General features: G+C 35.3%; 1 protein-coding gene across 1 annotated transcript; it reads right to left on the bottom strand.

The window, feature by feature from the left end:
• Positions 1 to 388: 388 nt before the first annotated feature.
• Positions 389 to 18078, bottom strand: ND-51 (NADH dehydrogenase (ubiquinone) 51 kDa subunit). Its single transcript, XM_069842105.1, has 9 exons — positions 17927 to 18078; positions 17590 to 17654; positions 16859 to 17003; positions 16204 to 16297; positions 13493 to 13691; positions 11666 to 11896; positions 9889 to 10121; positions 4558 to 4876; positions 389 to 965 (listed from the first exon to the last, which is right to left on the bottom strand). Exons 1-9 carry the CDS (start codon positions 17973 to 17975, stop codon positions 882 to 884), a joined length of 1419 nt encoding a protein of 472 aa, XP_069698206.1. The 5' UTR covers positions 17976 to 18078; the 3' UTR covers positions 389 to 881.
• Between the last annotated feature and the right edge of the window lie 31 nt (positions 18079 to 18109).

Raw genomic sequence — 18109 nt, forward strand, 5'->3', positions numbered from 1 at the left:
TCAATTCCCGGTCAGGGCAAGTTACCTGGTTGAGGTTTTTTCCGGGGTTTTCCCTCAACCCAATATGAGCAAATGCTGGGTAACTTTCGGTGCTGGACCCTGAACTCATTTCACCGGCATTATCACCTTCATCTCAGTCAGATGCTAAATAACCTAAGCTGTTGATAAAGCGTCGTAAAATAACCTACTAAAATAAAAAATTAATGTGGCAACGCAGAGTTCATAGTCCTCTCTCCCTTCCTCCCGTGCTTTTTCACTTGCTCACCCCAAGACAGCCAGCGCTCACATAGTAACTAGGTCAGGGTTGCAGTTCGATTTGTCAATATATAAATTTAAATTAATTTTTTTATGATTGCTATAGTATTATGGAGAAAGTAAAAAATAGCAATTCAACAGCAGCGTTCTCAGACTTTATTTGAGTAGTAAGCATCAAATATGTTATACATTAAAACACTGTAATAGTGATGACTGGAAAAAAAAAAAAAAATCTGGTACTGTGGAATAGAACAACTTTAATGTGAATGAATAATTTAGATATGAAGGTAATACATATTTCACACATGTGAACTGAAATGCGATTTGAGTCATCACAGTCTACCATATTCCTCTTTGTAGTCTTTACATGATTATAAAATTCCAGACTTTCAGACATCAGATACATTCTATATTATATACAATGCTAATAAATATTCAAGTGCAGTAACTTTCCACGGAAAGTACTGTACAATGGTCTATATACAGAATCTCTTCTACTACGAAAGAAGTAAAGACCATTCAGAGTTGAATGAGTACAGAGAACCTACCACGAACTTCACCTTATTAGTACACTCTCTCACCCACACTTCTTATAATTATCACTGAATTTTCTCCAGTTCATCTACTCAATTTCGAGCTGCTACTGCAGTATTTTCATGGAATTTCTTCATCCGTTCCTCCAATTCTGGCCGGAAATGACGAATTAATCCCTGCAATAATAACAAGGTCACAATTATATGCAAATTACTGTACTCAGTTCAAAATTATATAAAATAAATACTTTTTTTCTACTCCTGTTTACTTTGTAAAGAAGAAAATACTATAATGAATATGACACCTCAAGAACTATAAATATTTAACAGTTACAGATGTGTCATCATGAAGCTGGGAAGCAAAAAGGCAAATGGAAGAACTCAAATGCACTGAGCATTAGCAACCAACCAACCAGTTCAAATTGTGGTGTTCAGGGGTTTCAAATCACTGAGAGAGGAATAATTATACAGTACAGGAATGAAGTGTTTCCGAATAAATGGATTGGAAGAAGAGGACATGTCGAATGGCCTGCAAGATCACCTGATCTGTCTCCGCTTGATTTCTTTTTATGGGGTTTACTGAAGTGTAGGGTCAAGTGACATGAACGAGTTGAAGACCAGAATAAGAATGGAATGTAGAGAAATATTGCCAGCTGTGATAGAAGCTGTTCGAAAGGAATTTGTACTGCTCCTCAGTCACTGCCAGATTGTCAGTGGAGGAGATTTTGAACTAATTAATTATTTATTGGTTAGTAAAATTAACTGCCTCATGGACGTGTTTATGTGAAAATTAGTGAAATTGTATTACCTTTCTTTTTTGTTGTATGGAGAGACATCAACTTCAATTACATAAGTGAGATCTTCCAGAATGTACAATTTCAAATACGTTCTTTCAGAAAATGTGGAAAAAAAAAAAAAAAAAAAAAAAAATCATATGTTCTAATTTAAACATTTATTCGATGACGTCATAGCTCATGCAACAATGGCTAAAGAAAAGATTCACACTTACAAAATAAATTCTTTTAAGAAATAAGATTCGCCATGTCTGAACATTTTTCTTAAAAACCTTTCATCTACAGTAAAAACCTCACTATCCTGTGTAATACACTTTTTTTGTCCAGTCCCTGCACATTTCATACATAACATCTTTATAAAATACCCCATTTGTTGTGCTCAAGTCCCACATAATACGCTATTTTTGTGGAATATTTTCGATGTAATTTTCAGCAATGTACTGTAACAGCAATGAAACATTTTGGCCCTTGAACTCACTGGTGCCATTAAACTGAAAAGTACTAGTATTCGACCCTTTACCTGCGCACTTAAACCTTCATACTGCACAATACCCCACCCTTTTACTAACTCTCTATCTCAAACAACATTCCTCACTCGGGTGTAATAAAATTCTGGAAATTTTTGCTGGTCAGTTTGTTGTCCTTTAGTATAATGAAGTATCTGTGAGTGTGATTACAATGAGTGTTAAACGAAGAGCACTTTCTGTGTCGGAAAAATGGGAAAGCTTACGAAAGTACGATGAGAACAGTACTCTTACTCAGAAACTACTCTCTGATTCATTAGGAATTCCATCATCGACATTACGGACAACAATAAAAAATCGTGACTCAGTCACTTAAACTGCGACGTTGGGAGGATGTAAGTGCAGGAAAGTTAAGTGTGGTAAACATGAGGACTTGGAGAACACGCACATGGCAAACAACTATAAATGACTTTTTTTCGAAAGAATTAAGTACAGTACATATTGTAAATGTCTTTCACGTACAGTACAGTAATTACATAATGGAGTAATACTATGTTACCTTTCATGAATCATGTACTTCAATAAAGAAAAATGCTGATAGATACGTTATATATAAGTCAAAATTAGTATACCCGAATAATAGCAGTTTACACACATTATGTATTACTTTTGAAAATCCCTGCATACATATATGTATGTATGTATGTATGTCTGTATGTATGTGTGTATGTATATATATATATATATATATATATATATATATATATATATATATATATATAGGCCACCATTACTTGTAGTTAAATTAATGGCAATAATTAATATAATATCATATGTTGCACAATAAGATCTAGAGTCATTTTATTGAGATAACATAAAAAATGAAAAATTAGAACTAAAAACATAGGTAATTACGAACAAAGAACATAACTAGGAAAAAACAAAAAAATGTGAAAAGCATGCAATATGTTATACCAAATGTCACACTTCTAAAATACCATATGAATTTTCTTTCCTTTACAAATAATTTTCTTGTTAAAGTGTAGCATTATAAAATTTAGGTAGGAATTGTTTTCTTGCTACCAACAAAAAAGGATTGCACAACTCTAGGATTTCTGAATGTTGAAAATTTCTGGTAGGAAGAAAAAAAAAAAATAATAAGAAAAGCGCATACTCAATCTTACTCTAAATTCCTCAAGACAAGAGGTTCGTTCAACTCTTCCTTCTTTAAAAATTAATATAATTATGATTAATTCATGATTATAAGTTAAACAATTAATTTGATAAATGAAATCAAGAAATTTTCAAATCATTCGAATTATCTGAAACTTTCAGCAGCCATAGACTTTCCTAATTGCATTAATAAATTATTTCCGGACATCTTTGCCTTTGCACCCTTATACTGGTGACAGACTACAGTACTAATCACAATTAGCACTTATCGCGATCAGGCCCGATCGCGATTACCAAAAATGTGGTGACACACTAGGTCCCTTCTGGTCAACAACTGAATTACCATAGAGGAAACAATTTTCTCTATGTGTTGTTGTTATCTAATGCTGGGCTTTGGCAACGAAACCATTAGTGTTCTTGCTCTCCAATATTTCTCTGTGGTGGATCCATCAGGTAGAACTTCACAGATTATGAGATGATCTTCAGTCATTTCTTCTTCTTTGTTGCATAGAGGGCAATTTGGATTTGTGTAAATTCCTATTTTATTCAAATTTTCTCTATGTACATACGTATATGTTTGTTTCCCTCCTGGACAACACCTAAAGTTCATACTTTCTTTTGATGTTTGTTAATTGTTTTTCCCCCTTTTTTTTTGTTGTTTCTTGCAGCTTGATATGGGAATTTATTTGTTAAATTGTTATATGCTTTACAATGTAAACTGATACAATTTATATAATTACTGTACTATTTACATTATTTTGAAAAGAGATTTTATAACCTATAAAATTTGTATCATCCTGCCAAAAATTTATATTATTTTGTAATAAAACATATTTTTAAAATCAACTCTATCCTCAACGATAGTGTCGTAATGGAGATTGAAATTGAAACATCTTTCAGCAGCCTTCTATTGCTCTCTATATATATGAAATATGAATAATTCGTCTTCATTTGTTAACGTATTTCTTTTTACTTTCTTCACATCTGCATTAAATTTCTCCACTAATAGTAGCCAAATTAATTTTCTAGCCATTCATTTTCGTTTCTATTTCATATAATACAATGGAAGGGGTAACAAAATTCCACAGCAGAATCTGTCATGATTTCCTAAATAATATAATTCTAGGTAATTCGAAACCAAAGATTACTAAAATGTCACTTTCGTCCACTGGGCCGTGCTTCAGCGCGATTATCTTGTTCTGGAAACAGGATTTAGCTCCTGATCGCAATCGGGACGGTGACACACTACAAACCCGATCGTGATTAGGTCGATAATCGCAATTAGTGACTGTAGTCTGTCACCAGTATTAGGTAGGCTACTTATCAGTATTACTGTACCTGCACAGGCCAAGCTGCTCCATCACCTAGAGCACAGATGGTGTGTCCTTCAATCTGCTTGCTCAACTCCCAAAGCATGTCAATTTCACCAGGCTGTGCATTACCCGTGATGAATCTGTGAATTATCTTGTTCATCCAGGAGATACCTTCTCGACATGGAGTACACTGGCCACAAGACTCGTGCTTATAGAATTCAATGAGCCTTGCAATGGCTCTCACAATGTCTGTCTGTTTATTCATCACTATAATGGCAGCTGTACCTAAACTAGTCTGCGCAGCCACAAGACCATCAAAGTCCATCAATACATCTTCACAGACACTAGAATACGAAAAACAGAAATCAATAACATTGATACTTCCCAAATTCATTTATTCTCAAAGCAAAATGAATTACTGAAATGTTACAGACACTTAATCTAAAAAGGTAACATTCCACATTTTTATCAACTCTTTTATCACTATACACTGTGCATATTAAATTATGCAAATCTGACTTTCAGGTAGTAGCTCCCTGTAAAGCAGGTTTGAATAATTTCAAGGAAAAATTGTTCCGGGGCCGGGTATCGATCCCGGGACCCTTCAATACCTGAAAGTCAGATTTGCGTAGTACATTCGTTACTGGAGGTACATTAACAGAAAGCCACAATTTAAGTCACACAAGTATTTGTGTGCACTCATAGTTGAGTTCTGGCGTCTTGTCAGCTCATTTGAGTTGGATACAAAGGAAAAATTGTGATGGTGTCGTGTATAGTTCCTGAGGTAGCTCAGTCGGTAGAGCGTTTGCGCGCTAAGCGAAGGGTCCCGGGATCGATACCCGGCTCCAGAACAATTTTTCCTTGAAATTATTCAAACCTGCTTTACAGGGAGCTACTACCTGAAAGTCAGATTTGCATAATACATTCGTTACTGGAGGTACGTTAACAGGAAGCCACAATTTAAGTCACACAGTATTTGTGTGCACTCATAGTTGAGTTCTGGCGTCTTGTCAGCTCATCTGAGTTGTGTGGATACAAAGGAAAAATTGGTGTCGTGTATAGTTCCTGGGTTAGCATATTAAATGTTATTAAACTGAGAAAGTGAAAAACTGAACAGGCAACTACAGTCTAATCCCAAAAGTCAGAAGAAAACAAGAATTGCAATTCTACACTCAATGTTCCTCTTCAGATGCATAGTTATTTAATGATGTGATAAGCACACTATTGTAACAAAAATTCATGTAACTACGAGGGTTGTTTGAAAAGTTCATAGCCTGAAACAGAAATTAAACTAGGACTATTCTGAAACAATCTTTATTTCTCAACATAATATCCACCTGAGATTAACACACTTGGTCCACCAGTGCTGCAATGCTGCTAAACCTTCTTTGTATACAGATTCCTCGAGGTCAGCAAAAAAACTTTCTGCTGCTGCAATAACCTCTTCATTCAACGAAAATTTCTTCCCAGCCAAGTTAGTTTTGAGCTTTGGGAAAAGAACGAAGTATGAGGGTGCGAGATCTGGTGAGTAGGGGGGGGGGGGGTGTGCAGCAACAATTCGAACCATAGTTAGTGTAGTTTAGCAACCGTGATTGCAGACGTGTGAGCAGGTACATTCTTGCAAAGAAACAACACTTTCTTCTTGTCCACATCTTTTCGCGAATTTTCCCTTTCAGTTGCTGCAGATGATTTGAATAATATTCTTCGGTTATTGTTCTCCCCTTTGCTAGATATTCAATCATGATTATCCCCCTTAGAATCCCTGAACACGGACGTCACGACTTTTCCAGCCAATTGAACAGCTGCTTTTGCTATCTTTGGAGGCAGAGAATTACTGTGCTTCCACTGTTTTGTCTCTGGTATGTAGTAGTGGATCCAGGTTTCATCAGAGATCACAAATCTCCTCAAAAAATCGGGCCAGACAATTCCTCGAAATTTGACATTAGACATGTATGTATGTATGTATGTATGTATTTATTCACACTGCAATGGGTATATACTCGGTGGCAGTGGCAACTAATTACACTCAATAATGATAATAATAAACTTATTAATTAAAAATACAATTAATAATAATAATACTTACTTACTTACAAATGGCTTTTAAGGAACCCGAAGGTTCATTGCCGCCCTCACATAAGCCCGCCAGCGGTCCCTATCCTGTGCAAGATTAATCCAGTCTCTATCATCATACCCCACCTCCCTCAAATCCATTTTCCAAGTGCCAAATCTCATTAATAATAATAATAATTAATAATAATAATAAATAATAATAATAATAATAATACTAATAATAATAACAACAGGGAATATCCTAAATTAAATGAAGCATGATCACTTAAAATAACATTTAAAATAAATCTAATTTGTATCTTAAACATAAGTTCGAACTAAAACCCACGAGTGTGATATGTTCATATCTGCACAAGTACCTTTCAACATTACACTCATTTCGCTGTCAACTCACTCACTGCACTGGAACTACGACACATTTCACTGATTCTACCCTGATTTCACTAACACTTCAAAAACATTTCACTGTTCAAATACTTTGCACTGCCACTATAAACTATAAAGGTTCACTGACAGAAACACGTTTCACTTACACAACACACTTCACTGACACAACATAATTCTTCACTGATACAACACTTCAATAACAAAATATCATTTACACCCTTTAAATACTGTGTATAATTACCGTCTATTAGTAAAGTCCTTAAGCCTATTTTTAAATACATTTTTGGTTGTTGGTAAAGCCTTTAGTAAGTCTGCAGGTAAAGCATTCCAGTCCCTGATAGTACGATTGAGAAAAGAAAACTTTCCAGTGTCCATCCTCTGTCTTCTTTCCCTCAATTTATATGAGTGGTCATTCCTTGAAGAGTAATTTGGCGGCTGCAACCTATTTTTTATTTTACTCCAGGCAGGCTCACCTCTGTTTTGAACATTGCGCATAATTGAATTCGCGTTCTCCTGTCCGTGAGTGTGTCCCATTTTAATGGTGAATTTTTCCGACAACACTTGAGAGCCCGTTTTTGAATCTTTTCCAGTGTGCTTTTCTTCTGATGTTAACAAACATGGAAGCCACCTTGTGGAGACCTTGAACATGCCGAAGACATTTACTAGGATGTGGTGCACCTGTTCAGTTGAGATATGCATAATAATAATCCGTGAACGGCCCAGACTGATCAGCCGGCTGCTGCCTCACGCCCACATGCCGAAGCAGAGGTGGACGGTCATCCAACCAGATTGGAGATATCATGTGGTTAGCACGATGATCCCCCCAGCCGTTATAGCTGACTTTCGAAACCGGATTTCACTACCTATCGTAGATCCTAAGTGAATCACGATACTGGGTGGGCACTGATCCCATACACTGGTCGAAATTTCATGAGAAAATTTCTTTCCCCATGAGGACTCGAACTAGCACGCATTCCATAATGTGAGTCCCAGGCAAGATGCCTTAGACTACGACGCCACGGTGCGGGACTGAGATATGCATAACCTCGCTAATTTCCCACACTTTCAGTTGACAGTCATTCAACACCATAACGAGGATTTTTCTTCACTTGTTGCTGTTACTGGATGTCCATTCCAGGGATCATCTTCAACACACTCTCAACCATGTTTAAATAGTTCCACCCATTTTTTCACAGTCAAAAACACTGGAGGAGATTCCCCCAGTGTAGCATCCATGTCTGCTTTAATTTCTTTTGGACTCATTTCCTTTTTACGAAATATTTAATGACAGCAAGAAGCTCACTATTTTCAATTTTTGCCAATCTGTTCGGCACACTAACTTCAAAATTAAACTACACAAAATATAGTCAACAGAAAATTATGATCTTTCGTGCTTGAATTAATGTAAAATAGCCGCTAACAATGGCAGCATTGTTGATACGTTTTCAATGATATCTATGTGTCAGGCCACAAACTTTTCAAACGCACTTCATATATATGTGTATTTCATCTGAAGAGTTGAAAGCTGTAACAAATTTGTTATAAATTGGCAAAAACAGAAGGGAAAAGTAAATCAGGTCATAACATTTTCTGTATTATATTGAAATTAAAATTTAAAAACAGAGGCCACAAGACACTAAATAAAATGTTTGACTCTCAAAAATACTTTTTACGCTCATGAATATAGAGAAATAAAATTTGTTTAACATATAAACAAATAAATACCCATATGTAAGGGACAATACATATTTTTAAATCCATAAGACATAAAATAATTATTTTGAAACAGAATTTTATATAGGCCTATATATTTCCTATTTTACATCTTAAACATCAATGAATACATTTGATTATTCACAGAATAATTCAAAATTAGTTTTGAGAAGACTACCCTGCTTTAAATATTGCTATTTTACTTTCTCACTATACAAAGTACAGTGAATCCTCTCATTTACGGACATCGATGGAACGTAACAATCTGTCCGCATCTGGGAGGTGTCCTTTATTGAGAGGGAGGCTCTCCAATCTAACAGTAAATTTGTAATATGCAATATGTATCCCTTCACACTTTAAATGAAATGTATTAATGTAGTTTAATTCTAAATACAGTATACTACAGTAAATTCTTTGCAACTTTGAACTACAGTAGATAAGACCGAAAAAAGAAAATAAAGTACTGTGCCATGCAATTTTATTCTAGGTCTAAGGTTATGCAATACTATAATTTACAGTTTTCAACTTAACCTCTACGTTCAGGTGCCATGTCTCTCGAAACAGAACAACTGATTGAGGTGAAGAGAATAATACTACTAACCCTATCATGTGTCAAATACAATTTCACGATCGCGCAAACCTTGGACCCATCAGACAGGTTAAATTTTATGACTTTGTTTATCCACCCACTTCCAGCTAACAAGGGGTAGCCGGCTGAGCTAGTGGAAGCCTACGAGACTCTTATTGTCTTCTTTCATGTTAAGGAATTTCTGTACTAAATTTTCCATTTTTGTAACACATTAGGTCTTCAAATCCAAGTTCTGTCCGCAGTCAGGAGGTAAAGCAAGCTTTAGGACTGTGAAATAGCTGTCCGTGTCCGTGTCTGAGAGTGTCCGTAAACGAGAGTTAAATTTATCATTATTTCTATATTATTTCAGTTGGGACGTTAAAATCTGTCCGTATATGAGGAGTGTCCGTAAGAGAAAGTATTGTGATAATGTACAAAATTTACAGTAAAACTTCATTCATATGTTTTTATGGGGGTCTGAAGAAAAAAACGTACGTGAGAAAAACGTATGACTGAAATGACATTTAATTACTCTGCTATGGTCCATTAGGGTATAAAATGTACAAAACGTGAATAGAGTGTGTTATCTTAATTTAAATTTCTTTATGTACTTACTGTTTTGGTATAAGTGGAGTGGAAGATCCTCCTGGGATGATGGCCAATAAGTTATCCCAGCCACCAGTCACACCTCCCGCATGAAGTTCAATCAGTTCCTTCAGTGGAATCGACATCTCTTCCTCAACTGTGCAGGGGTTGACTACATGACCAGATATATTGTATAGTTTGGTTCCTGAATTACGGGGCCTACCAAGGCTTACAAACCAGCTTCCACCTCTACGGCAAATGGTCTTTTGAAGAGAAAACATAATTAATAGTTTCTCATATAGAAAAATAAAAACTCCATATAAACTTATGAAATTAGAGATGTAAAACAAAAGACTGAACTAAAGATTTAAATACCATTTAACAATAAGACAGAGTAGAATAAAGCTCTGACTGAAAAACAAAAGGGCGGATCAATTCTAGGCACATGTTGAATTTGTTTAAACAAAAGCCGCCCTAAATAAGGGTTCGATAGATCGGCCTACTAATCAATTCATAAAGAATAATAAGTAAACAAAACAATTTTGTGACATTTGGAAAGAAAAAGAAAAAACATTAAGATAAGAAAACGTAGGAAATCATTTACAATAAAAATTTTGTTGGGTACAAATGATTACTAATTATAGCTAAGGATGATTTTAACACGTGAGATCCTATGGCATCAATCGTTGCATCAGAAATTTTATATTGTTTAAGTTGATTTAAAGTTTCACGTGGGATCGTGCCACGGGCACCGAACATGAGCCCAAAAACTGTCCAATGTGTAATGTGGTATTGTGCTCCAAGATGCTGACAACAAGGCTCATATATGACTTGTTTTTCACGACACACCTCTTGTGGCTGTTGCTCATGCATCTCAAAACGGATTGTGGGATCAAGAATGACACCCTTATCCTTCTGCCGATCAATTATGATGATATCAGCCCGCCTAGTAGAGCCATCAGAAGAGACGCAACCAACCTCCTCATAAACCTCATAGGAAGCATTCTGACGGATTCAAGCTGCGATGAGAGAACGAACCGTATTATGTCTGTTGATTCGGAGCAATTCTCCATGATGGCAGAAACCCAAGACGTGAGGAAACGTTTCTTGCTCGTCGCATCTTCTGCAACGGGTTGAGTCAAGAGTTCTACCAGGGAGAGTACGTACAGGTATTGTATTACAGTTCATCTTAATGGCTTGCGTCCACTGACTGCTCGAAAGTCCCTTTTTGGTTGAGATCCACGAATTACCTTTCTTCCAGTGAGAATAGAAAACAACTCCCAAACTTTTACTTTTCAATTTGCTCCATTGATGAAAAGAATCTTCACGCAATGCTTTTCTTAGTTTTTGAGAAGAAATACGTTCAGAGCAATCGAAGGTAATTGGTAATGGTTTGATGCAATGTTCAATTTCGTTTGGAAGATTTTGCGTGGCTGCTACATGAGGGTTGTCAACGTGTAAAAGTCTTTGACAAATATTTAAGTGCTGAAGGTAAGCTTCCCACTGGGCTTTAAATACTCCTAAACCTCGCAATCTTCTTGGTACATACAACATAGCATCCGGGGTGTCAGTAGGAATGTTAATTATTTCCTTAACAGCGCTGCGAATTAATTCGTCAATATCAGAAAAAACGCTTATCTCAATTTCGGTAAAATTACATTTAGTACCCTTATAATTCTCAATCCTTCAATTGGTTAATTGAGAGAAGGATAATCGAGGTACTACTGTATACTGCAAAGAAGATTAAAAATTCAAAGCAAAACAAGAGATCAAAGGATTAATTAATATTTAAATATATACAACTTACAGGAGCTACAGATACTGTTTCCACATTGGCAACAGTAGTTGGGCAACCAAATACTCCAACATCAGCAGGGAAAGGTGGCTTAAGACGAGGTTTGCCTTGCTTTCCTTCAAGAGACTCTATTAACGCAGTTTCTTCCCCACAAATATATGCTCCAGCACCACGATGCATGAAAACATCGAAGTCGTACCCTGATCCACAAGCATTCTTTCCGATCAGGCCTGCCTGGTATGCCTGAAAGAGGTAATAAGTGCAATGAAACAAACATGATAAACATCTCTAATACTGTTCTCAAAATAAATAAACTAGTGTATGAGTATTTAAACATTGTGAAAATTATTAGGTATGTAATTTTAGTAAAAGTTAGGATAATACATGTAATATAATATTACTCCTATAGCTAAAGAAATTAATGTCAAGAAAATTCAAACTTGACTTTCACGGTCTTACTAATAAACAGTATATAATTTTTACACACGACTTCTGTAGAGTTGGGACAGAAAACGTAACTAATAAACCATGCATAAGCAATGGATGTATAAGCAGCATGTAACTATACATGAGAATTGCTTTGCTGTAGTTATACACACGAAACCCCCTGTTTAAGCGTTGTATACAGAAAAAAAAATGGCCACCTCTCTAACAGCTGTTCCATATCAATTGTCATTTTATAATGATGGTTGCCTTGTAACCACAGAACAACAAATCAGAGAGCACGGAATAATTAGAATAATATTGCTGTAGCTGTACTCTTTGATCAATATATAGCATGGCCCAGCTGTACTATCGATACTTAGCGTGGCACACCATTGGATGCAGTAAAGAATCTCAGTTATTCTGTTATCTTTCTTAATAAAATAATGACGAAACTATGACGCAGCTGTATAACAATGTTGTATTGTTATACATGATGTATGTAGTGATTATTAATCAGGAATTTACACACGACTTATAAACGAGCTGTTCACTGTATAAGTGTAAGGCAGTTAAATGTCTGTGTAAGAGTTTTTATTAGTAAGACAGTTCGTGTATATTTATCAATCTTCTTAATGTATCCAGCTGTTTGCTGACAACATAAAGTCCACTATAGTCCACTGTAGTCTATTCAGTTGTTGTTTTTCACGAGAAATGAGGGGTATTTTGATCGGTGTTCATTATAGATGCCTGTTGCTAGTAGCCAGAGATGGGGTGTAGTCAATATATACTGCAGGGCTGTGTCTTCTGCAACTGGTACTGATGATTTTAATTTATTTCTTTTGTGGTTTATGGATGGACAGTATAGAAGAATGTGTTCCAGATCTTCATCATGATTATTACACTACAGACAAGTAGGATTATCAGAAATGTGAAATCGGTGTAGGTACAATTGAGTGACAATGTGACCTGTTCTGGCTCGTGTTAAAAATTTTTGAACATGTCTGGGCAAGTGTGTATATTTATGAGCATATAACAAGCTTGTTCGCCATGCCCCTTCTTATGATGATTCCTAGATGTTATTGGGGGCATCTGTGACACAGAATTCATTATCCCCAATGACAGAATGATAGGTATATACGAGTGATGACTAACATAATTACATTTTCACACGGTGGAAAAATGGGGAAATTCTACCTGGAGAGCTCTTGTTTAGGTTCAGGATTTCATGTTTCATAAATCTGCAAAACTTTACTTCTAACCTGAAAGAAATTATGCTATTATTATCACCCTTAAAAACCAATAATTGCTTTCAACACAGTTTGAATGTTCGAACTTTGACTCTAATGGCAAACATGATAATCATTCTATGACTTTTCTTAACCAACCACCTTTCTAACTATTAAAAAATCTTACCTCAGAAATTGCAACCTGCATATTAGAAGCCTCATTGTAAAATTCCCCACGAATATAAATGTATGCTGCTTGAGCACCCATGGCTCTTCCTGCAACCAAGCAGCCTTCTACAAGCTTGTGAGGGTCATGACGCATAATTTCCCTGTCCTTACATGTCCCTGGTTCACCTTCATCTGCATTCACCACAAGGTATTTGGGCCTATAAGAAAGGTGAATCATGTGTAATAAAAAATGTAATAGGCCTATCTCTGTTTTGCACACCTGGGATATGAAGGTCTTATTGCTGACAAAATAAATTAAATTTTAATATGACAAAGATGTAACAAACAAAGTCAACAGTTACTTTATGTTACACTTCTGCAACAATTTGATTGGTATGTGATAAAAATTAGTACCTACATTATAATAATAATAATTTATTTATTTAATCTGGCAGAGCTAAGGCCAGTAGGCCTTCTCTTCCGCCCAGCCAGACTCTAATTCTAATAGAATACAATTGGTTACATAGTTATTACATTAATATCTAGACCATAAAACAACATGAAAGTAAATAATGAAAGTTGGATAAGTAATGTTAGTGTGACAATAATAAACACTGGTAAGAAATAGTGATAACAATAATAATAATAATAATAATAATAATAATAATAATAATAATGATAATAATAATAATAGTAATAATAATAATGAGATAATTTAAATGCAAGTTCTTGGATAACTTTAGTATGCATTTTTTACATACTAAATCAGTTGCGTGCATAATAAACTCTAGTGTATAAATGTTTCATATTTGGGTTGGAGATGACTCCAACAGGTAAGTAATAGAGTAGGTCATGATTATAGTGAACTGCAAAGTTATAGCTTTATTATGATGTAAAAACTACAATGGAGTCCAAATCCCCTGACGTTTCGCGAGAGCCAATAATGTCCGTCAAACCTACAGAGCAGGTGATGCGTGCTCCACCTAACTCATCTGGCAGGAGGAATGGGCAGCCGGAGTTGAAAACAGGCTCTGTTCTCAATAACAAAACAGCGTAATACAATAATAAATAATTTATTCATGCAATAATAATATAATAATAATAGTAAGAGGGTAGCCCTTACAGACTCAGTATATCCTCAAAAAAATTATTATACATATGTAAACATAGATATTAAATTTTAAAGAAGGGAAACAAAGAAAAGGGCGTGAAAAATTACAATTGATATTAATGTGGCACCATGTGATTAATTAGGATTTGGCAGGATTTTTTAACACAATTATCACAATGTCATCCCTCAGAGATGTTGGCAGAGCAAACTGTCGTCGAAATTCTTCGAAAAAAGCTGGTAGTCCCTCGAGCACCTATGAGCAAGCCGAATACCTCAATGTGAATTAAGGCATATTTCAGCTTGAAATAGTTGACTGTAGGCTCATAGATCGACTTCTTCTCAAGGTGGACCTCTGCTGACTGATGACATTCTACTTCAAAACGTATTGTGGGGTCCACAATGATGCCCTGTTTAGTGTCAGCATTGTATGCTAAAATATCTACTCGTCTCGTTGACCCATTTTCAGCTAGACAGGAGATTTCTTCTTCTACTATCCAGCCATTATTTCTTAATGTAGCAGCAATTTTGGATCTTACAAGATGATGTCTAGAGTTCCTCAAGAGCAATCCCTGTTCACAGAATCTCAAGACGTGTGCTAAAGTTTCAATTTCCGGGCATACTGTATTAAGAAATCATAACTTTAAATTTATGTCTGCAATTCCAGGGGAAAAGCCAATGGCGTGTTTTCGAAATCATTTAAATTCGTTATCTTTTAGGTACATTAATATGTTTTCTAGGCGAGACGAACAATTTCTTAGCACCCTGTGTTTCTGCTTTTTGCACTTCTCTGCATTCACGTGACATGGTCGATACATTTTTATTGAACATGCCTCAGCAGTTACTTCTTGACACTTAGAAAAGTTAAGATTTTTATGAGTTTCTTCAGACCAATATTTTCTGAAGAAATTGTAGACAAATATAAATTTCCGAACTTTGCTACTATATCCACTGGACTTGCTGAGTGACATAATTGAATTTCATACTACTAATAAACAAATAAAGTAATAAACTGATAAGAACACTAGAAAATGTTTATTACAAACGAATTATTGATTTCACTGACAGACACAAAATACGTCAAATACCTACACACAACGCAAACAGAAATCGAGCTGGTATTTTCTGCTCTTGTTTCGTAATTATAATTTTATCTAATGTTTATGTTGCTGTTTGCAGTTAATAGTCTTGGTCTCTTGGTGCTTCGAAAGGCTTTCTTATCGGCATGCAGCTGTGTAAACGTCACTTGTGGAAGAGAATAAAAACCATGAATCAGCTAGATGCAATTAAGATGCATAAAATGCGAACTACTTGGCATAGAAATGCGATTCTTGTTTCTATATATCCAGAAAAAGTCATTCAACCTAATCACATGTAGACACCCTGTCACGAAGAACTTGTCCGAGCACAATTATTATTTTTACAAGCAGCGTCAACGAATATCCATATGCGGCAATACAGCGCTGTTGCTACTGGCTATTGCCATACAAGCAAATGTGCTTCAGACACCAGGAGATTTGAATTGCACTGTAGACATTTGCATTGCAATAGGATAAATTCTCATTAAAATTGAATCTAAAAGGCAATAAAACATTGAAACACAATGCAACAACACAACATACCTCCCATCTGATGGCTTATTCATGAAGCTCCATTTCATTCCAGAAGGGAAACCTGCTCCACCCCTTCCTCGAAGACCTGAGGTCTTGATTTCATCTAAAAATTTAAACATAGCATATCTATGTATTTGTTTACGGAATTTATACAATACAGTGGTTTTCTTCCACCTGAAGCTAATTCACAGTCTTCAAAATTCGACAAATCTTCGTTTATCATACAATCATTCTTTACAATTATTGCAGATACAAATTTTTACATGTATCAAATGTACAAGTTAACAAATATGTTATCGCAATTTTATAGTGCAGATTAATTTTGCTGTTCAAGCTAATTTATAATTAAGAATTATATTACACACAGGATGATTCAAAAGGTAAGGTGAACCGGTGAGGAGATGATTCAGAGCGACATTTAAAGCAGGAAAGTCCTTTGTCAGTTTTATTTATTTGCAACTGTGTCAGGAGTTACTACAGGTCAAACAGTTAATTCACATCTCATGATACTTACAATAACTTAAATACTAATTCGGGTAATACTAATGCAGTGAAAGACCTGCCCTTGGGCAGAATGTGACGTGAAGTGAAGATACTGGAATTCATGTCACTAAAACGTTATAAAAATTGTATGCAAATCCACTTTATTTTGTTTTAAACTTACTTATGATCCAATCTGTTCCTTTAAGTAATATTTCTTTTGTTTTATACCAGTCTCCTCTCTTCAGAGCTCCTTTCAATCTCCAGTCATGACGTCCATACAAATTTGTGAATATACGATCATCATCATGTAAAGGTCCAAATTTCGTCTGAAATAATAAAATTCATAGAACATAATATTACATATGAAACTTAAGGCGATTTGGTTACTACAATAGGCCTACTCCTGAAATGTGACCAAAAGTGTCATAGACTGGCTACAGTAAGTAAGCAAATTTGTGAAGGTTTTGCCGGAATTATCCGTCAAACTAGAATTTACTTTCAGAGAAACATTCTTTTCGGATCCTTTAAAGATGACATGCAGCATCAGAAATTCTAAACACTTAAGTAACGGTATTTGGCCTACATTATTTTCGGTAATTATGCAGAACAACTACAGAAGCGATTTTGTTATTTTTGGTGGTTTGGTAGTGATTGTTGAAAGGAGAAACTATGATACAATTAATTTATACAATCTACTTGCACAGCACTATAGTGGTTGTTGAAAAGAGAAACAAAAACAGTAATTTCACCTAATAGATCCATTTCAACAGTCCAATACCATTTAATACTTTTATTTCTTTGAAAAAGCTTAGGAAAGATTCAATATATTTAAATACTTCATTAAAATACTATGCCTTGTGCAAATTGTTACACTAATAGAATTAATTAGAGCAAATTTAAGAGCACACATACTTTTGTTGGCTGTGTAGTATTGGTACGAAGTTGTACACTACTTAGTACCGGAGCACCAAGGAATCCTGAAAGACAAAAATGCACATATAATCATTACTGTACCGCACCACTATGTCTTATAACATATTTCAATTTATTATATAAAATCTTATACTTTAAACCACACATATTGTATGTTGTGTGTATATAATACACAGTAGGCCTATATAAACATGTCTACACAATATTGTAACTATGGCAACTTTGCACTGCAATTACAGTGTAGAAACGTGCAACATAAACTACGTAAGTGCAAATTTGTGTGTATATTATTTACAATATAATATAATTAACATACCAAAATGTCCTTTCGCAAGTGCATTCCATCGAGCCAAGGCCCCTGCCATCTTTTCTATCGGCAAGGGTCACTGAATACAGCGAAGTACAGTGGATACAATCGAAACCAAGGCGATAACAATCGTGTGTAAACAGGAGACATCTAGTGTGTAGTGTGTATACTTTTTGTAATGTCTTATCGTAT

The sequence above is a fragment of the Periplaneta americana genome, chromosome 12 (assembly GCF_040183065.1).
Source record: "Periplaneta americana isolate PAMFEO1 chromosome 12, P.americana_PAMFEO1_priV1, whole genome shotgun sequence".
NCBI classification, from domain to species: Eukaryota; Metazoa; Arthropoda; class Insecta; order Blattodea; family Blattidae; genus Periplaneta; species Periplaneta americana.

Coding starts and splice junctions, on each gene's coding strand:
- ND-51 (XM_069842105.1), bottom strand. CDS start 17,975: ATGGCAGGGGCCTTGGCTCGATGGAATGCACTTGCGAAAGGACATTTT. Junction 17,004..17,589: donor ATACTACACAGCCAACAAAA/GTATGTGTGCTC, acceptor TTATTATTTCAG/ACGAAATTTGGACCTTTACA. Junction 10,122..11,665: donor AAACAGTATCTGTAGCTCCT/GTAAGTTGTATA, acceptor TCTCTTCAAAAG/ACCATTTGCCGTAGAGGTGG.